General features: G+C 43.6%; 1 protein-coding gene across 3 annotated transcripts in view; it reads left to right on the top strand.

Annotated features, from left to right (window-relative positions):
* DARS2 (aspartyl-tRNA synthetase 2, mitochondrial) overlaps positions 1-19219 on the top strand; it is a 28967-nt gene that overhangs the window by 1436 nt on the left and 8312 nt on the right. For 2 of the 3 annotated variants that reach the window (XM_062192997.1, XM_062192998.1), the window contains exons 3-12: positions 2479-2545; positions 5561-5662; positions 6092-6187; positions 8683-8806; positions 9847-9893; positions 10923-11029; positions 11791-11860; positions 13002-13181; positions 15722-15829; positions 17034-17096. In XM_062192997.1, the coding sequence (XP_062048981.1) occupies positions 2479-2545; positions 5561-5662; positions 6092-6187; positions 8683-8806; positions 9847-9893; positions 10923-11029; positions 11791-11860; positions 13002-13181; positions 15722-15829; positions 17034-17096 (964 nt within the window). The remainder of the gene's footprint in view (positions 1-2478; positions 2546-5560; positions 5663-6091; positions 6188-8682; positions 8807-9846; positions 9894-10922; positions 11030-11790; positions 11861-13001; positions 13182-15721; positions 15830-17033; positions 17097-19219) is intronic. The other variant, XM_062192999.1, reaches the window with a different exon arrangement.

The raw sequence follows: 19219 nt of genomic DNA, 5'->3' as shown, positions 1-19219 counted from the left end.
TGAAGAGTTCCTGTAACCAGTAATTGGGGATGCACCAGCCTCCTATAAACTGGCTCCTCAGTTCTACTATCATAGAGGGAAGAAGCTGATTTTATTCTAAATACAGACAGAGAAGAGGCCTGCAAATGCAGACTGGTTTTTTAAGATCAGAGCCCACTGGTTTGATGTGGTTCACCTCTATATTCCAGACATACCTGAATAATATGTTAATGCTAATTGAGGAGATTCAGAATACCTGGAGTCTGGGACCTTCCTAAAGGATTTGTCCACGTAGGTGGCTGTTTGCCCCATAAATTTGGTGACTTTGTTTTCTGAACCCAGAGTGGTAGGAGGCTTTCTGTACTTCTTTCCTGATACTGAGGACAGTTAAAGAAATGTGAATTAAATGCTAAAATGTTGGGATTTCTGGGACCCTTTGATGGTTTCATGTGGAAGTGTTAAATTAGTACTTGAAACTCTTCTGTAATACATTTTTAAAGATATATTTATTTGAAGGCTAGAGTTACAGAGAGGGAGTGAGAAGTCTTCCATCTGCTGGTTCACTCCCCACAATGACCAGGCCTGGGCCAGGCTGAAGCCAGGAGCCCGGAGTTTCATCCAGGTCTCCCATGTAGGTGGCAGGGGCCCAAGCATTTGGGCCGTCTTCTAGTGCTTTTCCCAGTCCATTAATAGGATCAGAAGTGGAACAGCTGGGACACAAACCCATATGGTGCCCATATGGATGCTAGCATCACAGGTGGTAGTTTTACCCACTACATACAGTGCTGGGGCCTGGAATATTAGAAAGAAAAAAAACTTACATTGCTCTATAAGGGTACTTTAAAAACTGCCTGGAAAATGGAGTTAAAAGATAAGCTTATTTTAGTGTAAATTTGTTTAAGTCTATGCAGTTTTTTTCATAAAACAGATTTTCTATGAACTTTCTGAAGAATTCATTTTTAAGACTCATTTTATCTTATTTACTTGAAAAGCAGACAGAAAGATGGAGAGACAGAGAGAGAAAGATCTTCCATCCACTGGTTCACTCCCCAGATGGCTGCAATGGCCCAAACTGGACCAGGCAAAGCCAGGAGTCTGGCACTCCCTCCAGGTCTCCCACATGGGGGGCAGGAGCCCAAATACTTGGGTCATCTCCTGCTGTTTTCCCAGGCACATAAGCAGGAATGCTGGCTCTGAAGCAGACAGCTGGGACTTGAACCCACATTTTGACACTGGATGCTTGTGTCACAAGCATTAGCTTAACCCACTGTGCCACAGTGCCAGTCCCTAATCAAATTTTCTTGTAAAGTCTTGAGCCATTAAAAATATCTTTTAATTTTTAGTTTGCTTTTTCATTAAGCTGCTTAACATCAATAAGCTGTATAAATAGCCAGTCAAAATTGAGGGAGAGGACATGTAGCAGTTAAGATGCTTACCTACCACTACCATGGCAGAGTGCCTGGGATCTACTCCTGTCTCTGGCTTCTGTCTCCAGCTTCCGGTCAGTGCAGAACCTGGGAGCAGCAGTGATGGCTCAGGTAGTTGGGTTCTTGCCGCTTGGGAGAGAGACATGGATTTCATCCCAGCCCTTGGCTCCAGCCCTGGAGTTCCAGGTTCCTGGTGCTGGCTTGGCCCAGCTTTATTTGTTGTGAGCATTTGAAATTGAAACAGTGGATGGAAGATCACTGTCTCTCTTCACTCTCCCTCTCTTCCTCTGTCACTCTGCCTTTTAGACAAATAAGTAGGGCCAGCACCGTGGCTCACTTGGTTAATCCTCCGCCTGCGGTGCCGGCATCCCATATGGGCGCCGGGTTCTAGTCCCAGGTGCTCCTCTTCCAGTCCAGCTCTCTGCTGTGGCCTGGGAAGGCAGTGGAAGATGGCCCAAGTGCTTGGGCCCCTGCACCTGCATGGGAGACCAGGAAGAAGCACCTGGCTCCTGGCTTCAGATCGGCACAGCGCCGGCCGTAGCAGCCATTTGGGGAGTGAACCAACGAAAGGAAGACCTTTCTCTCTGTGTCTCTCTCACTGTCTATAACTCTACCTGTCAAATAAAAATAAATAAGTAAGTAAATGAAAGAAACATGAGCAATTGAATGGGTATTTGTTTGTTCTTTTTTGCTTTCCCTGCTCAAATTTGGCATGTCAGATTTATTTTTATTTATTTGGGGGACAGAGAAAGCACTCCATATGCTGGTTCATTCCCCAAATGCCCACGATGGTTAAGGCTGTCCAGGACCAGAGGCAGGAGTACAATCCAACTCTCATGTAGGAAGCAAGAGCCCAGTCACTTGAGCCACCACCAGACCCTCCCACGGTCTGCACTGGTGGGCAGCTGGAGTCAGGAGCCAGAGCAGGGAATTGAACCCAGGTACTCCAGTGTGGGGTGCAGACACCTCACTGCTAGGCTGACTGCTTTCCTGGGTCTCGAGATTTTATCCTTAAATGTTTCTTTTTCTTTCTTTCTTTCTTTTTTTTTTTTTTTTTTTTCCCATTAATCAGACAAAACATCTTCCTGGTCCTAAGAGATTTCCACGGGCTTGTACAAGTTGTCATTCCCCAGGATGAGGTAATAAAAAGCATGTTACTGTCATCTAAAATTATCTTTGATGTTATGAGTAAGGTTAGCTAAGTAGTTTGATAAGTGTGTTTAAGGTTTTAAATTTAGAAGTTTATTTTTAAAAACTGAAAACAACCATAAGCAATATGAACTTGGAAAAACATACATATAACTCATATCACAGATAAAGGACAAATCTCTCTAATATTAAAAAGAATGTTACAAATAAAGAAAAAAGATCAATGACCCAGTAGAATTATGAACCCAGAATTTGGACATAAAATTTATAGAAAACAGAATGTAAGTGGACTGTAGACATGGAAGTATGCCCAGGAGTACTTATAGTTAGAAAAATGTGACTAAAAAATACATAGAATTGTTAGAGGTTTTTTTTTTATTTTTTTTCTTAAATTGTTAATTATTTGCCAGTCAGAGCTCTCATCTGCTGGTTCACCCCTTAAATGCCTGCAAGAGCTAGAGCTGGGAACACAATTCAGGCCTCCCACATGTGTACAGGAGCCCAGTTATTCGACTTATCATTGCCTGCTTCCAAAGGTGTTAGTAGGGAACTGGAAACTGGAGCCAGGTCTTGAATCCAGGCACTGCAATAAATGCTAGGCCAAACGCCCACCCCAGAATTGTCTTTTTTTTTTTTTTTTTTTTTTTTGACAGCCAGAGTTGGAGAGAGAGAGACAGAGAGAAAGGTCTTCCTTTTTCCGTTGGTTCACCCCCAAAGTGGCCGCTACAGCCAGCATGTTTCAGCCGGCGCACTGTGCCAATCTGAAGCCAGGAGCCAGGTGCTTCTCCTGGTCTCCCATGCGGGTGCAGGGCCCAAGGACCTGGGCCATCCTCCACTGCACTCCCGGGCCACAGCAGAGAGCTGGCCTGGAAGAGGGGCAACCGGGACAAAATCCAGCACCCCGACCGGTACTAGAACCTGGGATGCTGGTGCCACAGGCAGAGGATTAACCTAGTGAGCCGCGGCACCGGCCCAGAATTGTTCTTTTTAGCACACTGTTTGGGAAAGCAAATGTTTATGCATTCCTGGAGGGAGTACAAACTGACACCAACTATATGGAGAGCAATTTTGCAATAGCAAAATTATAAATGCATATATCATTTAAACCATTAGTTCTGCTTCCAGTAAATTGTCGAACACCTAGACTTACATGGATGCAAGTGACATATATGCATGGATATTTAACTCAGGATTATTTTTATAGAAAATAGTTGGGGGAGTAGGTATTGTGGCATAGTAGGTTAAGCTGCCACTTGGGGTGCCCATATCAGACTACTGGATTGAGTTCTTGCTACTCCACACTTCCGATCCAGCTTCCTGCCAATTTTCCTGGGTATCTGATGGCCCTTGTACCTGGGTTCCTTCTTCGCATATGAGAGACCTGGATGGACTTTCTGGCTTCTGGCTTCAGCCTGGTCCAGCCCCAGCTATTGTGGGCATTTGGTGAGTGAACCAGCAGATGGAAGATATCTCTTCCATTTCTCTCTCTGTCACTCTTCCTTTCAAATAAATAAATAAATCTTAACAACAAAAATAGTAACAACCTAGATTAGTAGATTAGATGTCATTCAATAAGAAACTCATTTAGAAAATAATATACATCCTCACAGTGGGATGTTGTGCTCAACCATAGAAACATAGCCCTTGACTAATAGAGGGAGGAAAAACCGTGTCTCCTAAGTGAAAAAAAGCAGAGTACGGAGGCGTGTGTTGAGTGTTATCTGTGTAAGAAAGGGCAAGGAGATGGAATCTGTAGTCACCCTGTGTGTGTGGTATAGGTGCTTGTATATATCATGCAATGTCGCCGAGAGAATACATAAGCATCTGCTAACACTGCTTCCAGGGAAGGGGGAACCAAGGGCCTTGAGGACGAGGATAGGAGGAAAAATGGGGCCAGCACTGTGGCACAGTAGGTTAAGCCTGTGCCTGCAGTGCCGGCATCCCAAATGGGCACCAGTTTGAGTCGCAGCTGCTCCTCTTCTGATCCAGCTCCCTACTGATGCCCTGGGAAGGCAATAGAAGATAGCCCCAGTTTTTGGGCCCCTGCACTAGTGTAGACGAACTGGAAGAAGCTCCTGGCTTCGGATCTGACCGGCTCCAGCTGTTGCAGCTATTGGGGAATGGACCAGTGGATAGAAAACCTTTCTGTCTGCCTCTCAAATAAATAAATTTTTAAAAAAGGAGGAAAACTTCACTTTATCTTTTTTGTACTTTTTTTGGTAAAGATTTATTTATTTGAAAGTCAGAGTTACACAGAAAGAGAAGGAGAGACAGACAGAGAGAGAGAGAGAGAGAGAGAGAGGTCTTCCATCCACTGGTTCACTCCCCAGTTGGCCACAACGACCCGAGCTGGGCCCATCCAAAGCCAGGAGCCAGGAGCTTCTTCCAGATCTCCCATGCGGGTGCAGGGGCCCAAGGACTTGGGCCATCTTCTACAGCTTTCCAAGGCCATAGCAGAGAGCTGGATCAGAAGAGGAGCAGCTGGGATATGAACAGTTGCCCATATGGATGCCAGCACTGCAGGTGGTGGCCCTACCCATTACACCACAGTGCTGGCTCCTGTTGTGATAATTCTTACAAATGGTTATATGCCTAAGAAAAATATGACATACTCAGTTGATAACTGTTTGAAATAAAGAAAAAACAATGAACTGTCATTCAGGGATCAGGATTCAGAGATGAGCATAGCTCATCTTGGAGAACTTTTACTTTGGATTCGTATTGCTATTAGATTTAACTGCCCCAAAGACTAATACTGGAGACAGTTGCCTTTAAAATATGTGGACTTTTTTTTGCGTTGCTAATAGTTCTCCTTATTTTTCTTTTAGACCAGTTTCTGTAAAACTTCTGCCTAGTAGTTCTACTTGTTATATTATTTGGAGCAAAGGAGATACAGTCTTTAAGGGCAATCGAGTATTCATTAAGTTGTGACTATCAATGGCAGTTGGTGAAGATCCCTGCGAGTTCATCGGTTTCTCTGAACTCTTTCCCTTCTCGTTGTGTAGTCGGCTGCCTCTGTGAAGAAGATTTTGTGTGAAGCCCCTGTGGAGTCTGTGGTGCAGGTGTCTGGGACAGTTGTTGCTCGACCTCCAGGACAAGAGAATCCCGTTAGTATATGAGGAACTGCTCCCTCCGTTTTGTCTGTGTGCATCTTCGTATTTGAGTGGACATTCAGGCTGCACTGACTGAGAACCTGTCAGACACTAGGTGTACACGTCCCCTCACTACAAACAAACCCACAGATTCCAGAATCTTCAGTACAAACACAAACCTGCATAAATGCGTGCCAAGAGGTTTGGTGGTATCTCAGCATATCAGTAATAGATATGCATAAGAGTGTCAAAATCGCTTACAGACACTGTGCTTTAGGTGATACACTGTAACAACCTGAACAGTTTATGAGGACAGGGTTAGGAGGCAACCTTGCACATTTATGTAAATCATGTCTCTTATAAAAAAAATTGTCTTTATGTACTGATGTACATTACTGATAAAATGATTTTTAAAATATGTCTTTTCTCTCTTCTCTCTTTAAGAAAATGCCAACAGGTGAGATTGAAATCAGAGTTAAAACGGCTGAGCTTCTGAATTCCTGCAAGAAACTACCCTTTGAAATTAAGGACTTTGTGAAGGTGCCATCCTCTGTCTTTAATTAAATAGGGTATCTAGAAAATGTTGATGACCAGTAAAGTATTTTCAGAGTTTCTTAAAAGTCTAACTTCTACAAAATTAAGCCTTTTCTTATAGCTGTATCATGAATTATTCTGTTCTACAATTTAAAAAAGATATTTACTTGAAAGAGTTACAGATCAAGAGGGAGGTAGAGAGAGAAAGCTCTTCCATCCTCTGGTTCACTCCCCAGATGGCCACAATGGCCTGGGCTGAGCCAAGCTGAAGCCAGGAGCTTCATCTGGGTTTCCCACGTGGGTGGCAGGGACTCAAGCACTTGGGCCATCTTCTACTGCTTTTCCCAAGCCATTAGCGAGGAGCTGGATCAGACATGGAACAGCTGGGACAAGAACTGATGCCCAGATGGGATGCCAGCATCACAAGTGGCAGCTCTACCTGCTATGCCACAATGCTAGTACTAGTTCTACAATTTTTTTTTTTTTTTTGACAGGCAGAGTGGATAGTGAGAGAGAGAGACAGAGAGAAAGGTCTTCCTTTTGCCGTTGGTTCACCCTCCAATGGCTGCCGCGGGCAGCGCGCTGCAGCCGGCACACCGCGCTGATCCGAAGGCAGGAGCCAGGTGCTTCTCCTGGTCTCCCATGGGGTGCAGGGCCCAAGCACTTGGGCCATCCTCCACTGCACTCCTGGGCTAGTTCTATAATATTTTTAAATGATTTACTTATTTAAAAGGTGAAGCAACTAGAGAGAGGCAGAAACAGGGACAGAGAGCTTCCATCCACTGGTTGACTCCCCAAATGCCCACAACAGCCAGGGCTGAGCCAGTCTGAAGCCAGGAGGCTAGAACTCAACCCAAGTCTCCCAAATGAGTGGCAGGGACCAAAGAACTTGAGCCATGACCTGCTGCCACCCAGGGTGCACATTAGAAGAAACTGGTTTGGAGGCAGAGCTGGGATTCATACCCAGACACTCCAGTACGGGATGCAGGTGTCCCAAATGGCCACTTAACCATTGCACCAGCATCTGCCCCTTGCTGTGCTGTTCTTATATACTTACAGTTCATTAAGCTGTTGCAGTCTCTTGCTTTGTTTTTTAGTTGGAAACACAGATCTCCCATCCAGTGGCTCATTCTTCAAATGCCTACGACACCCAGGTTGGGCCTGGTCAAACCCAGGAGCTGGGAACTCAATCCAGGTCTCCTATGGAGGTGGCAGGGACCGGCTAAGCCGTCACCTGCTGCCTCCCAGGGTGCACATTAGCAGGGGCTGGAGTCCAGGCTAGAACCCACACATTCTACTATGGTATGCAGGCATCCCAAGTGGCACCTTCTTTTTTTTCTTTTAAAGACTTATTTATTTATTTATTTGAAAGATGGAGTTACTGAGAGGCAGAGAGAGAGAAACTGATCTTCCATCAGCTGGTTCACTCTCCAAATGACCACAATAGCTGGAGCTGGGCTGATCTGAAGCCAGGAGCCAGGAGTTTCTTCCAGGTCTCCCACATGGGTACAGGGGTCCAAGGACTTGAGCCATCTTCTGCTGCTTTCCCAGGTACATTAGCAGGGAGCTGGATCAGAAGTGGAGCAACCCGGACTCGAACTGACACCATATGGAATGCCGATACTGTAGGCAGTGGCTTTACCTGATACGCTACAGCACCAGCCCGCCAAGCGGCATCTTAACTGCTGTGCCAAACACTTTCCATACCTAGACTGTTTTTTCAGACAGGTTGAAACTTGATTCTGTGTTTAACTAAGACTTGAACTATTACCTTATTTGAGTTTTTTGGCTGCTATTTTATGTTTTAAAATAAAATTTTTATCTAGCTTAGAAATAACTAAATGGCATAATGGAGCCTATTAAGCCTCTGGCAGTGATAAATATTTCCTTAGAGCAACTCTTGACTTCCCAAGTATTTAGGATATTCTTTTAAAAAATTATTTATTTTGGTTGAAAGACATAGTTACAGAGAAGGAGAGACAGAAGGCTTCCATCTGCTGATTCACCTCCTAAATGGCTGCAACAGCCAGGGATGGGCCAGGCCAAAGCCAGGGGCGTCTTCCAGGTCTCCCACCTGGGTGGCAGGTGGCCCAACCACTCAGGCCATCTTCCACTGCAGGCAGAGGATTAACCTACTGTGCCACAGCACCAGCCCGTTGACGCATCTTTTAACAGATCTTTGGAATCCATAACTTTTTTTCAAGATTCAACTATGGGCTTAAATGAATGGAAAACCGTTTAGTAAAGTAGATAAATTTCAATCAGTGAAAGGTGATGCTAATAATAATGAATAATAAAAAAGTGTAAAATCTGTAGTAATTGCAAGCTTAGGATGGCCGTATGTAGTGTATATACAAATGGCAGTGGCATTCCATTGGGTTCCTTAAGATAGAAGCTAAAAGACAGAGTTGAAGTTTTTGAAAATTCAAACACTAATTTTAAAGATAATATTTTTCTAATATTCAAAAAATTTGAATATGAATATATTTCACTTTGTCTAGAAAACAGAAGCTCTGCGTTTGCAGTATCGCTACTTAGACTTGCGCAGTTTCCAAATGCAGTATAACCTGCGGCTGAGGTCCCAGATGGTCATGAGAATGCGGGAGTATCTCTGTAATCTGCACGGTAAGGGAAGAGCCTCGATGTTCCCCAGAACGCTGGCATCTCCTCTCTTTTGTTAGTGATTTTATTGTATCCTGTCCTTCAGATACTGTATCTGGCATTCACTCAGTGTTTAGAGCAGTATTTGAAGAGAGATTGATGATCAGTCCTAGACCATAGTTTAGTAACTTGTTCCCTGTTGGGTCACAAATACATCCTTTTAAACATGTTAGTGCCTGGGACCCTGTTGGGTGTATTTCCTGTCACTTTTGAAGGCATAGTAGCCCTAGGTTTGTTTCTACAATACAAGTTTTCTTTTTTTTTTGATTTATTTATTTATTTATTTTTACAGGCAGAGTGGATAGTGAGAAAGAGAGAGACAGAGAAAAAGGTCTTCCTTTTTGCCGTTGGTTCACCCTCCAATGGCCGCTGCGGCCGGCGCATCTCGCTGATCCGAAGCCAGGAGCCAGGTGCTTCTCCTGGTCTCCCATGCAGGTGCAGGGCCCAAGCACTTGGGCCATCCTCCACTGCCTTCCCGGGCCATAGCAGAGAGCTGGCCTGGAAGAGGGGCAACCGGGATAGAATCCGGTGCCCCAACCGGGACTAGAACCCGGTGTGCCGGCGCCGCAAGGTGGAGGATTAGCCTGTTAAGCCACAGCGCCGGCCTACAATACAAGTTTTCTTAGTTCTTTATTATGCTTGTACCTCATTTGTGGCAAGCTTGGAAATGTCCTGTGAATTAAACTAAACACCTCAATCAGTCCTGGATTTTTTCTTTCTGCTTTATTTATGTTATTTTTGCTACACTAGCAGAGGATATAGGAAACCAGAATAGTTCAGTAGATAACCCATCAAATATTTAGAAGGATTTCATTTCAAAAGTATCAAATTTATGAACAGAATAAGATTTCATGAGCTTTTAGCTACCTTCTTAGATTTGTAGAAACTAACATCTGTAGGGTTAGTAGCTTATTTCAGCTAAAATTCCTAAGTAAAGAGGAGCCCCATTTGTTGGCCTATAATTCCAAATTCCTATCAAAATCTGATGATTCTCTGTTTTCTAGGATTTATAGATATAGAAACCCCAACACTATTTAAGAAGACACCAGGGGTATGTATATCCCTTAAATTGGTCTACTAATAATGTCTTGGTAGTTAAGAAACTGGGCCATTTTGCTTTTATATTCAGTTAGTACACTTTTTTTATTTATTGCTTCATCATATCAAAATAACTAGGTTTCTTTAAAAAGAGAAAATTATGTTTCAGTATTTTAGTCAGAATCCTTTATCTCACATGAGTTTTCTTTCCCTTGTTGTCTAGCAATATGAATCATTAATTAATTGGCTTCTTAAAAACAGATCCATTGTTCCTTAACAATTGACATTTCTGAGCAATGTTTAACCAAACTATGGACTCATAAAAGTACTGCTTGATAGGAAAAGCAGTTAGGGATTATTTGAATAGGAAATGATACACAAAGTTGAGCCAATAATAAAATTGGGAATTCGGTTCAACAGGCATACTTTTAGTATCTACTTCTTTTTTTTTTTTTTTTTTTTTTGACAGGCAGAGTGGACAGTGAGAGAGAGAGACAGAGAGAAAGGTCTTCCTTTTGCCGTTGGTTCACCCTCCAATGGCCGCCGCGGCTGGTGCGCTGCAGCTGGTGCGCTGCCGCCGGCGCACCACGCTGATCCGAAGGCAGGAGCCAGGTGCTTCTCCTGGTCTCCCATGGGGTGCAGGGCCCAAGCACTTGGGCCATCTTCCACTGCACTCCCTGGCCACAGCAGAGAGCTGGCCTGGAAGAGGGGCAACCGGGACAGAATCTGGTGCCCTGACCGGGACTAGAACCCGGTGTGCCGGCGACACAAGGCGGAGGATTAGCCTAGTGAGCCGCGGCGCCGGCCCAGTATCTACTTCTACAAGCAGTTATTTAAAGTCTGTTATATGCAGGTCTGCAAGTGCTTAGGGACTAGGGACTGACTGCAGAGCTACAAATTATCTCTGCCATAGGAACTGTGCTCTTCAGTTAAGTTCATTGATGAACTGGAGTGTTAACTTCTCTTAGACAATTATACCTTGTTTTTGTTTTGTTTTGTTTTGTTTTAATAATGTCTCTCCTCTCCTGTCTCTCTTTGAAAGGGTGCCAAAGAGTTTTTAGTGCCATCCAGGGAGCCTGGAAAGTTTTATTCCCTCCCTCAGAGTCCTCAACAGTTTAAGCAGCTTCTGATGATTGGCGGCTTCGACAGGTGAGCTTTTTTTTACACTAGTAGTTGTCAGAAAAAGGAAAAGGAAACATGAAATTATATGATCTCTCAAGAGGTGAGAAAATTAGTAAGTTCAGAGAATACTTATAAAATACTCTGAACATTTGCAGTGATCTTTAGGGAAGATTGTTGTGGTGCCACCATGTGCAGAAAGCTCTATGCTGGAAGATGTAGCCAGGGCCCTTAGAAACTAACAGGTCCTTCGCGTGAGCAGTCAGACTCGTAAGGCAGAAGGGAGTAATGAATTAAAAAAAACTGTGAAATTGAGCATATTTTAGATGCATTGAGATTCGCAAACTAGATATTAAGAGATTTGAAATTATCTCACTTGGAAAAAGAGTACAGAAAGCATTGTGAGCTAGACCTTCAGGGACAGAGCTACATTGCAGCAGGTAAAGGAGGGTTGGAATGGCAGAGCACAGGAAGGCGCGGGGGTACTCAGAGCAGTAAGTATTTCAGTTTGGCTGAAGCAGAATATATATGAAGAAACATGGACAGGTGTGCGAACTACGTTGTATGAATATCCTTAGATACCAGTGTATATTTTGAAATAAGTATATGTGATAGTGAGCCTCGTGGGTCAGCTGCATATCTAGTTAGAGTAAAGCATCATAAGGAACTGTAAATTTTCTTGTCTTTTCAGAATCATTATCAGTTTATTTCATATCTTACACTGCCATAATCTTTGGAGAAAAGTGCATATACCTTCCTAGAATCCTAACTCAACATTATTTCAATTGTAGGTATTTTCAAGTTGCTCGATGTTACCGAGATGAAGGTTCAAGACCAGATAGACAGCCCGAGTTTACTCAGGTACTAAGTTAGAGTCACTGGTGTTTTGCAAATGCAGGCTTACTACAGCTAAGTACTGTCAAGATCAGGACAGTGGTTTCTGTACTTTATTTCCCATTGCATTTTATCCATCGGATACTCAATTAAAAGTAACCTGCTATGGTTATCCACTGAAGAATGTTACAGATTCCTACAGTTTTGTTTGGTTTTATTAATTTATTTGTTTATTTACTTTTAATTTGTGCTGGGTTTTGCTGTTTTTTGTTTGTTTGTTTGTTTGTTTTTAGTATTTATTTATTTATTTGAAAGGCAGAGTTAGAGAGAGGGAGAGTCAGACAGAGAGAGATCTTCCTCTCTCTTCCGTTTACTGGTTCACTCCCCAAATGACTGTAACAGCCAGGATTGGGCTAGGCCAGGCTGAACCCATGAACCAGGAGCTTCTTCTGGATCACCCACATGGGTGCAGGGGCCCGAGTATTTGGGCCATCCTTTACTGCTTTCCCAGGTACATTAGCAGGGAGCTGGATCAGAAGTGGAGCAGCTTGGACTTGAACCAGTGCCCATATGGGATGCCAGCATCGCAGATAGTGGCTTAATCTGCTATGCCACGCCAGCCCCTTTTAAATTTATTTTTGCAGATTAGCAAAGAATATGATTTATTACCAAAAGAAAAGGGGATAAAACTAAAGAGAGAATGCAAGCCTGCTCCAGAGTGAGCTGCCTCCTGTAATGTTAATGTTCATGAAATGATAAAGTTCTTAAATGTGTTGAATATTAAGAACCAATAATTCTGTGTATTGCTATTTAACTATCTAATCTATGGATTTATTAAAGCTATTAAGGTTTGGTTTCTGTATGAAAGTATATTATTCAGTGTAATGAAGTACAAAAGTCGTAGTTAGACACACCTGAGGTCGAATGTGCATTCACTACTTACTAAGTGTACATACACAAGGAAATATTTCGCCTCTGTGAGTGAGCCATAAGTTATAGAAACTAAACAAGTATAAGGTGTTAGCGCAGTGCCTGACATGAAACAGATGTACAGTAAAATGTGCTGTCCATGTATTCAGTGTGTGCAGAATCCCATAGAACCTGAAAGCAGAGAAATGTATACATTGTGGCTGTTCAAGTTCATTCCCATGTATTATTTTGGTTTCAGATTGACATAGAGATGTCTTTTGTAGACCAGACCGGGATCCAGCGGTTAATTGAGGGTTTGCTCCAGTATTCCTGGCCCAGTGACAAAGGTGCAGTGGCGGTTCCCTTTCCTTCTATGACTTTTGCCGAAGCATTGGCCACATATGGAACTGATAAACCTGACACTCGCTTTGGAATGAAGGTACGTCACCTCTCTAGGGCTCTGCCCCAAATAGTGCTGCAACCTTTTAAAGCATTTTAAAATTTACAAGTGTTACAATGTGTTGCATCCTATTCTTGCTGTTACCTTTGTTGTTGCTATAACAAGAGAGAATAGAAGCGGGCGCTGTGGCGTAGTAGGCTAAGCCACCGCCTGCAGCACAGGCCTATGGACACCGGTTCTTGTCCCAGCTTCTCCTCTTCTGATCCAGCTCTCTGCTAATGGCCTGGGAAAGCAGTGGAAAATGACGCAAATGCTTGGGCCCCTGCACCTGCATAGGGGGACCTGGAAGAAGCTTCTGACTCCTGGCTTTGGATAGGCTCAGCTCCAGCCATTGAGGCCATTTGGGGAGTGAACCAGTGAATGGAAGACCTCTTTCTATCTCTCCTTCTATCTCTGTAACTCTGCCTTTCAAATAAATAAATACATCTTAAAAAAAAAAAAATAGGGGCTAGCGCTGTGGCACAGTAGGTTAACACCCTGGCCTGAAGCACCGGCATCCCATATGGGCGCCGGTTCTACTCCCAGCTGCTCCACTTCCAATCCAGCTCTCTGCTGTGGCCTGGGAAAGCGGTGGAAGATGGCCCAAGCCCTTGAGCCCCTGTACCCGTGTAGGAGACCCAGAAGAAGCTCCTGGCTCCTGGCTCCTGGCTCCTGGCTTCGGATCAGCACAGCCAGCCATTGTGGCCAATTGGGGAGTGAACCATTGGTTGGAGGCCCTCTCTCTCTCTCTCTGTCTCTGTCTCTTTCTGCCTCTCCTCTCTCTGTATAACTCTGACTTCCAAATAAATAAAAAGATCTTTAAAAAATAAAGAAAGAAAAGAGAATAACAGTGCTTTAGCATTATAATGCTTTTTTCTATCTGCTATTTTTGAAAGCCAAAGTTTTATTATAGTACTAACAAACTGTTAAAGCTATTCTTTCCCTTTCAAAGTTTTGTTTTTTGTTTTGGTTTTTTTTTTTTTATTTTTTTCACTAAAATGATGCTGGGAAGGCAAGGGATTAAGAGTTTTCTTTTCCCTAATGTTTAAAGAGCTCAAACGTGAGAATATTTATTCAGTTTTTATTTACTTGAGAGGCAGACAGACAGACAAATCTCTGATCCGCTGTTTGCTCCTCGAATGCCTGCAATGGCGGGGGTTGGGCCAGGCCCAAGCTGGAAGTTGGGGATGGACCCAGGTCTCCTGTGGGAAGAGAAACCCAAGCGCTTGGCTATCACTGCTGTCTCCCCAGGCCTGTGTTACTGGGAAATCAGTCAGCACTTGAACCTGGGCACTTTGTTCCTTAAGCACTAGAGTAAATGCCCACTCTCTATTCAAATTATTAATATCTATCAGTATCAATATTTAAGGGTGAAGGTGGAGTAGTTTCATTACCAGGAATCCCAATGTTCCTTCAGAACAGTATCCCTTGAGCTCTATAATGACATTTCTGTATCTCATTTCTTTTTTTTAATTTTTATTTATTTATGTATTTATTTATTTTTTAACAGGCAGAGTGGATAGTGAGAGAGAGAGAGACAGAGAGAAAGGTCTTCCTTTGCCGTTGGTTCACCCCACAATGGCCACCGCCGCCGGTGCGCTGCAGCCAGCACACCGCGCTGATCCAAAGCCAGGAGCCAGGTGCTTCTCCTGGTCTCCTATGCGGGTGCAGGGCCCAATGACTTGGGCCATCCTCCACTGCCCTCCCGGGCCACAGCAGAGAGCTGGACTGGAAGAGGAGCAGCCAGGACAGAATCCGGCGCCCCAACCGGGACTAGAACCCGGGGTGCCAGCGCCGTAGGCAGAGGATTAGCCTAGTGAGCCACGGCGCTGGTCCTGTATCTCATTTCTTAGTACAAATTCCTTATAAATTGAATTCTGCCTCGTCTATGAATAATCGGTACTCAATTTTAAAATGAAAAATATGTAATGTATACAAAGTCATTACCTACTTACATATAGCTACTACCTTTACTCTGTTTCTTTATAATATTGAATAGTTGTTCTTAGGTCAGACTGATTGCAGTAAATTCATTTTTTTTAAGATACATTTATTTATTTGAAAGGCAGAGTTACGGAAACAGAGGGAGAGACAGGGAGAGGTCTTCCATCTGCTGGTTCACTCCCCAAACAGCCACAAAGGCCAGGGCTGGGCCAGGCTGAAGCCAGGAGCCTGGAACTCCATTCAGCTCTCCCATGTGAGTTAGTGGCAGGGCCCACCCCAAATGGCCACGGTGGATGGGGTTTGACCAGACCAAAGCCAGGAACCTAGAATTTCATCCAGGTCTCCCACATGGGTGGCAGAGGCTCGAGTACTTGGGCCATGCTCTACTGCTTTCCCAGACATTAACAGGGAGCTGGACAGGAAGTGGAGCAGCAGGGACTTGAACCAGCGTTCCTATGGGATGCCAGCATTGCAGGTGGTGGCACTATACCACAACAATAGCCCCTATTCTCTTCTTTTAAACTCTTATTTGTAAAATGTTTTAATATAAAAATGACTTCGGGCTTAGTTACCCCTTTTTGTCATCCATCTTCCAGATTATAGACATCAGTAATGTGTTTAGAAACACAGAGATTGGGTTTCTTCAAGATGCACTGAGGAAGCCCCAAGGAGCTGTCAAAGCCATCTGTGTCCCCGAAGGAGCAGTAAGTGAAGCACAGTTCTGTTTTCTCTGAAATGGATATTTTGGAAGTAAATGTATTCAGCACTGACACATTTAGGCTTCGGGAAGAACAGTCCCTTTGTGTTTTTGTGTGAAGTGTAACAGTGCCTCTAAAACTATAATGTGAAAACAGTCAAACCTTATTAATGTTAGTTTTCTTTCAAAGTCAAAAACTTTTCTCTCTTTAAGTAATGCTACAAAGTAGTACATACTTCGTGTGGGATATGTTGTTTGGTAATATATTGAACATAAAATAGTATTCAGTGTTCTCTTTCCAGCCGCAGTTTATCCAAAGGCTTTGAGTCCCTTATCAGCATAGCCCTTGCATGTTGATTCTTGGTTTTCTGAGAGTTCTGATCTTAATTGCATCAACAACAGGGGGAGAAAAGGAACGGGGTGATAGGAGAGGGAAAGAGAGAAAGCCTAGATCCGAAGTAATGGGACATGTCTGTTTTTTGCAGCTACTATGCCTGCTTTGAAAACAATTTAATCAGAAGTGTGCCGGTGCCATTTTGAGTAAGATTACTATACTCATTTGGGTACATACGCACACTGCTTCATCCAGAATGGGAGTAGGCATGCAACTCATGACCTTTGCTCCACGTGTGTGTTCCATGGAAAGTAATCTGGTGTCCCTACTCTGGTGTAGATATAACAGATGTGTGGGGGTAAGCACGGTACAACATACTGCTAATTTCTGTTTACCCCTCTTCTCCACCCAGGTCAACAGAACTGCAGGAGTGTGAATCAATTTCACCTTTTTGTACCCCTCATACATTGTTAAATGCCTCATTAGTACAGTCACTATGATAACTATAGTGTCTCACTTAGAAAGACATTGAGATAGTTTAGAAAAAGTAAGATTCAAGAATTTTAAGAAACTTGAAATAATCAGAATCTGAATGTGATTGACCCGAAAGTTGTTTTTGTCTTTCTCAATTCATTTGTAGACTTGTTTTGCACACTTACCTCCGTATTCTTGTGTGGAATTCAATCACAGCTGTTTCCCATGAGATCTGTATAACTGGGAAATAGTAAGTCCCATAAGAAGCTTTAAAAATTTGTCATCTGGCAGCTGACATTAAATTTTTATGAAATCCCACAAAATATATTTGTGTCCCATTTGGTATCCTAAACATTTAGGAAGCTAGGTGCCCTACTGATGAGTTTACTTTTTCTTTCATCAGAAATACTTAAAAAGAAAAGACATTGAATCCATTAGAAAATTTGCAGCTGACCATTTTAATCAGGTAAGGAGTTTATTAGAGCAGAGTTTCCTTTTGGGTATTCAAGATTTTTGATAATTACATGGGCTCTCAAGCTACCATTGTTTGTGTGTATGCATTTGTGTGTGTGTTATTATTATTTATGTTTTTGAAAGAGCAACGGAGAAATAGAAATCTTCCACCTGATGATTGACTCCCCAAATGGCCACCAACAGCAAGGTGTGGGCCAAGCGAAAACTGGAAGCCAGGAACTCCATCCTAGTTTCCCACATGCGTGTCAGGGGCCCAAGCACTTAGATTGTCTTCCACTACCTACCCAGGCACATTAGCAGGGAGTTGGATCAAAAGTGGAACAGGGGCTGGTGCTATGGCATAGCTGGTAAAGCCTCTACCTGCAGGGCTGGCATCTCATCTGGGCACCGGTTCAAGTCCTGGCTGCTCCACTTCCTGATCCAGCTCTCTTCTATGGCCTGGGAAAGCAGCAGCAGAATGCCCAAATCCTTGGGCACCTGCACCCATGTGGGAAACCTGGATGAAGCTCCTGGCTCCTGGCTTAGGATCGGTGCAGCTCCAGCTGGTGCAGCCATTTGGGGAGTGAACCAGTGGATGGAAGACCTCTCTTTCTCTCTGCCTCTCCTCTCTCTGTGTAACTCTTTCAAATAAATAAATAAATAAATCTTAAAAAAAAAAAAAAAAAAAAGTGGAGCAGCCAGTGTTTGAATCAGCACTCTGATAGGAGATGTAGACGTCAAGGAGATGGGGGCATCGCAAGCACTGACTTAACCCGCTATACCACAACACTGGCTCTGTTTTGAGACCTTTGTTATTTTAAATCATTCTTATATTTTTCTTCTACTCATTTTTAAAGTTAATCTTACTTCTGAGTATAAGTCTTCAGACTTCAACTTAAATGGTCTAACTCACCATTACTCAGAATGTGAGACCAGGCATTTGGCATAATGGCTGTGACACTATGAGATGCCTGTATCCCATATTGAGTGCCTGGGTTCAAGACTCAACCCAGTTTCCAGTTCCAGCTTCTTGCTAAGGTGCACGCCAAGAGTCAGCAGATGATGGCTTAAGCCATCCATCTGGGAGACTAAGATTGTGTTCCAAGCTCCTGGCTTTAGCCTGGCCCTAGATGTTATGGGCCTTTATAGAATGAACCAGCAAATGGAACATTCTCTCTCTCTCTCTCTCTCTCTCTCTCTCTCTCTCTCTTCCCCCCCCCCACTCTCCTACTCTCTCCCTCTCCCTTTTTTTTTTTTTTAAAGATTTATTTATTTAATGTTTATCTTAGACTTATTTTTCTTAAGATAGATTTATTTATTTGAAAGGGAGAGACAGGGAAAGAGATCTTCCATCCACTTGTTCACTCCCCAAATGACCACAATGACCAGGGCTGATACAGGCCAAAGCCAGGAGCCTGGAACTCCCTCTGGGTCTTCCGTGTGAATGGCAGGAGCCCAAGTCCTTTGGCCATTAGCAGGAAGCTGGATAGAAAGCAGAGCATACAGGACTCAAACCTGCACTCCAGATGGGATGCTGGCATTGCAACTGATGGCTTAACCCTCTGCACCACAATATGGCCCCTTTGTTTGTTTTGTTTTTAATGCTGCAGAGTTTCTTCAGTGTTTGGTAATTTTTTGTTTTCCGCACATACTTAAAAAGGCATTTTCAAAGCTGGTTGGCAGCACAGGATCCTTGGAAGGCCTTTATAAATGGTTAGGTTAATTTCAGGTGCACAGAAAGGCTTCTGGCTGTCACTGCCACACTCATAACTCAAAGCCTAAGTGTGCTAAGCCTCTCCAGGGCTCTGCAGGGTAAAATCAGCTCCTTTTGTTTGTTTGTTTAACTTAGAGAGGCAGAGAAATCTCCCAACCACTGATTCTCAAACACCTACAACAGCCGGAGTGGGGCCAGACCAGAGCCAGGAGACAGTAATTCAGTCCGGGTCTCTCGTGTAGGTGGCAGGGTCCCAAGTACCTTAGCGATCACTTGCTGCTCCTGGGGTACATGTCAGCTGGAAAGCTAGATTTGGAAGCAGACAGGACTCAAACCCAGGCACTCCAGTGTGGGGTGCAGATGTAATTGGTTGGTCAAACACACACTCCTAATTCTACTTCTTAGAAAAATGTGAATAAGTC

Source organism: Lepus europaeus, chromosome 5 (assembly GCF_033115175.1).
Source record: "Lepus europaeus isolate LE1 chromosome 5, mLepTim1.pri, whole genome shotgun sequence".
In the NCBI taxonomy this organism is placed as follows: Eukaryota; Metazoa; Chordata; class Mammalia; order Lagomorpha; family Leporidae; genus Lepus; species Lepus europaeus.
This window is presented reverse-complemented; position numbering and strand designations above follow the sequence as displayed.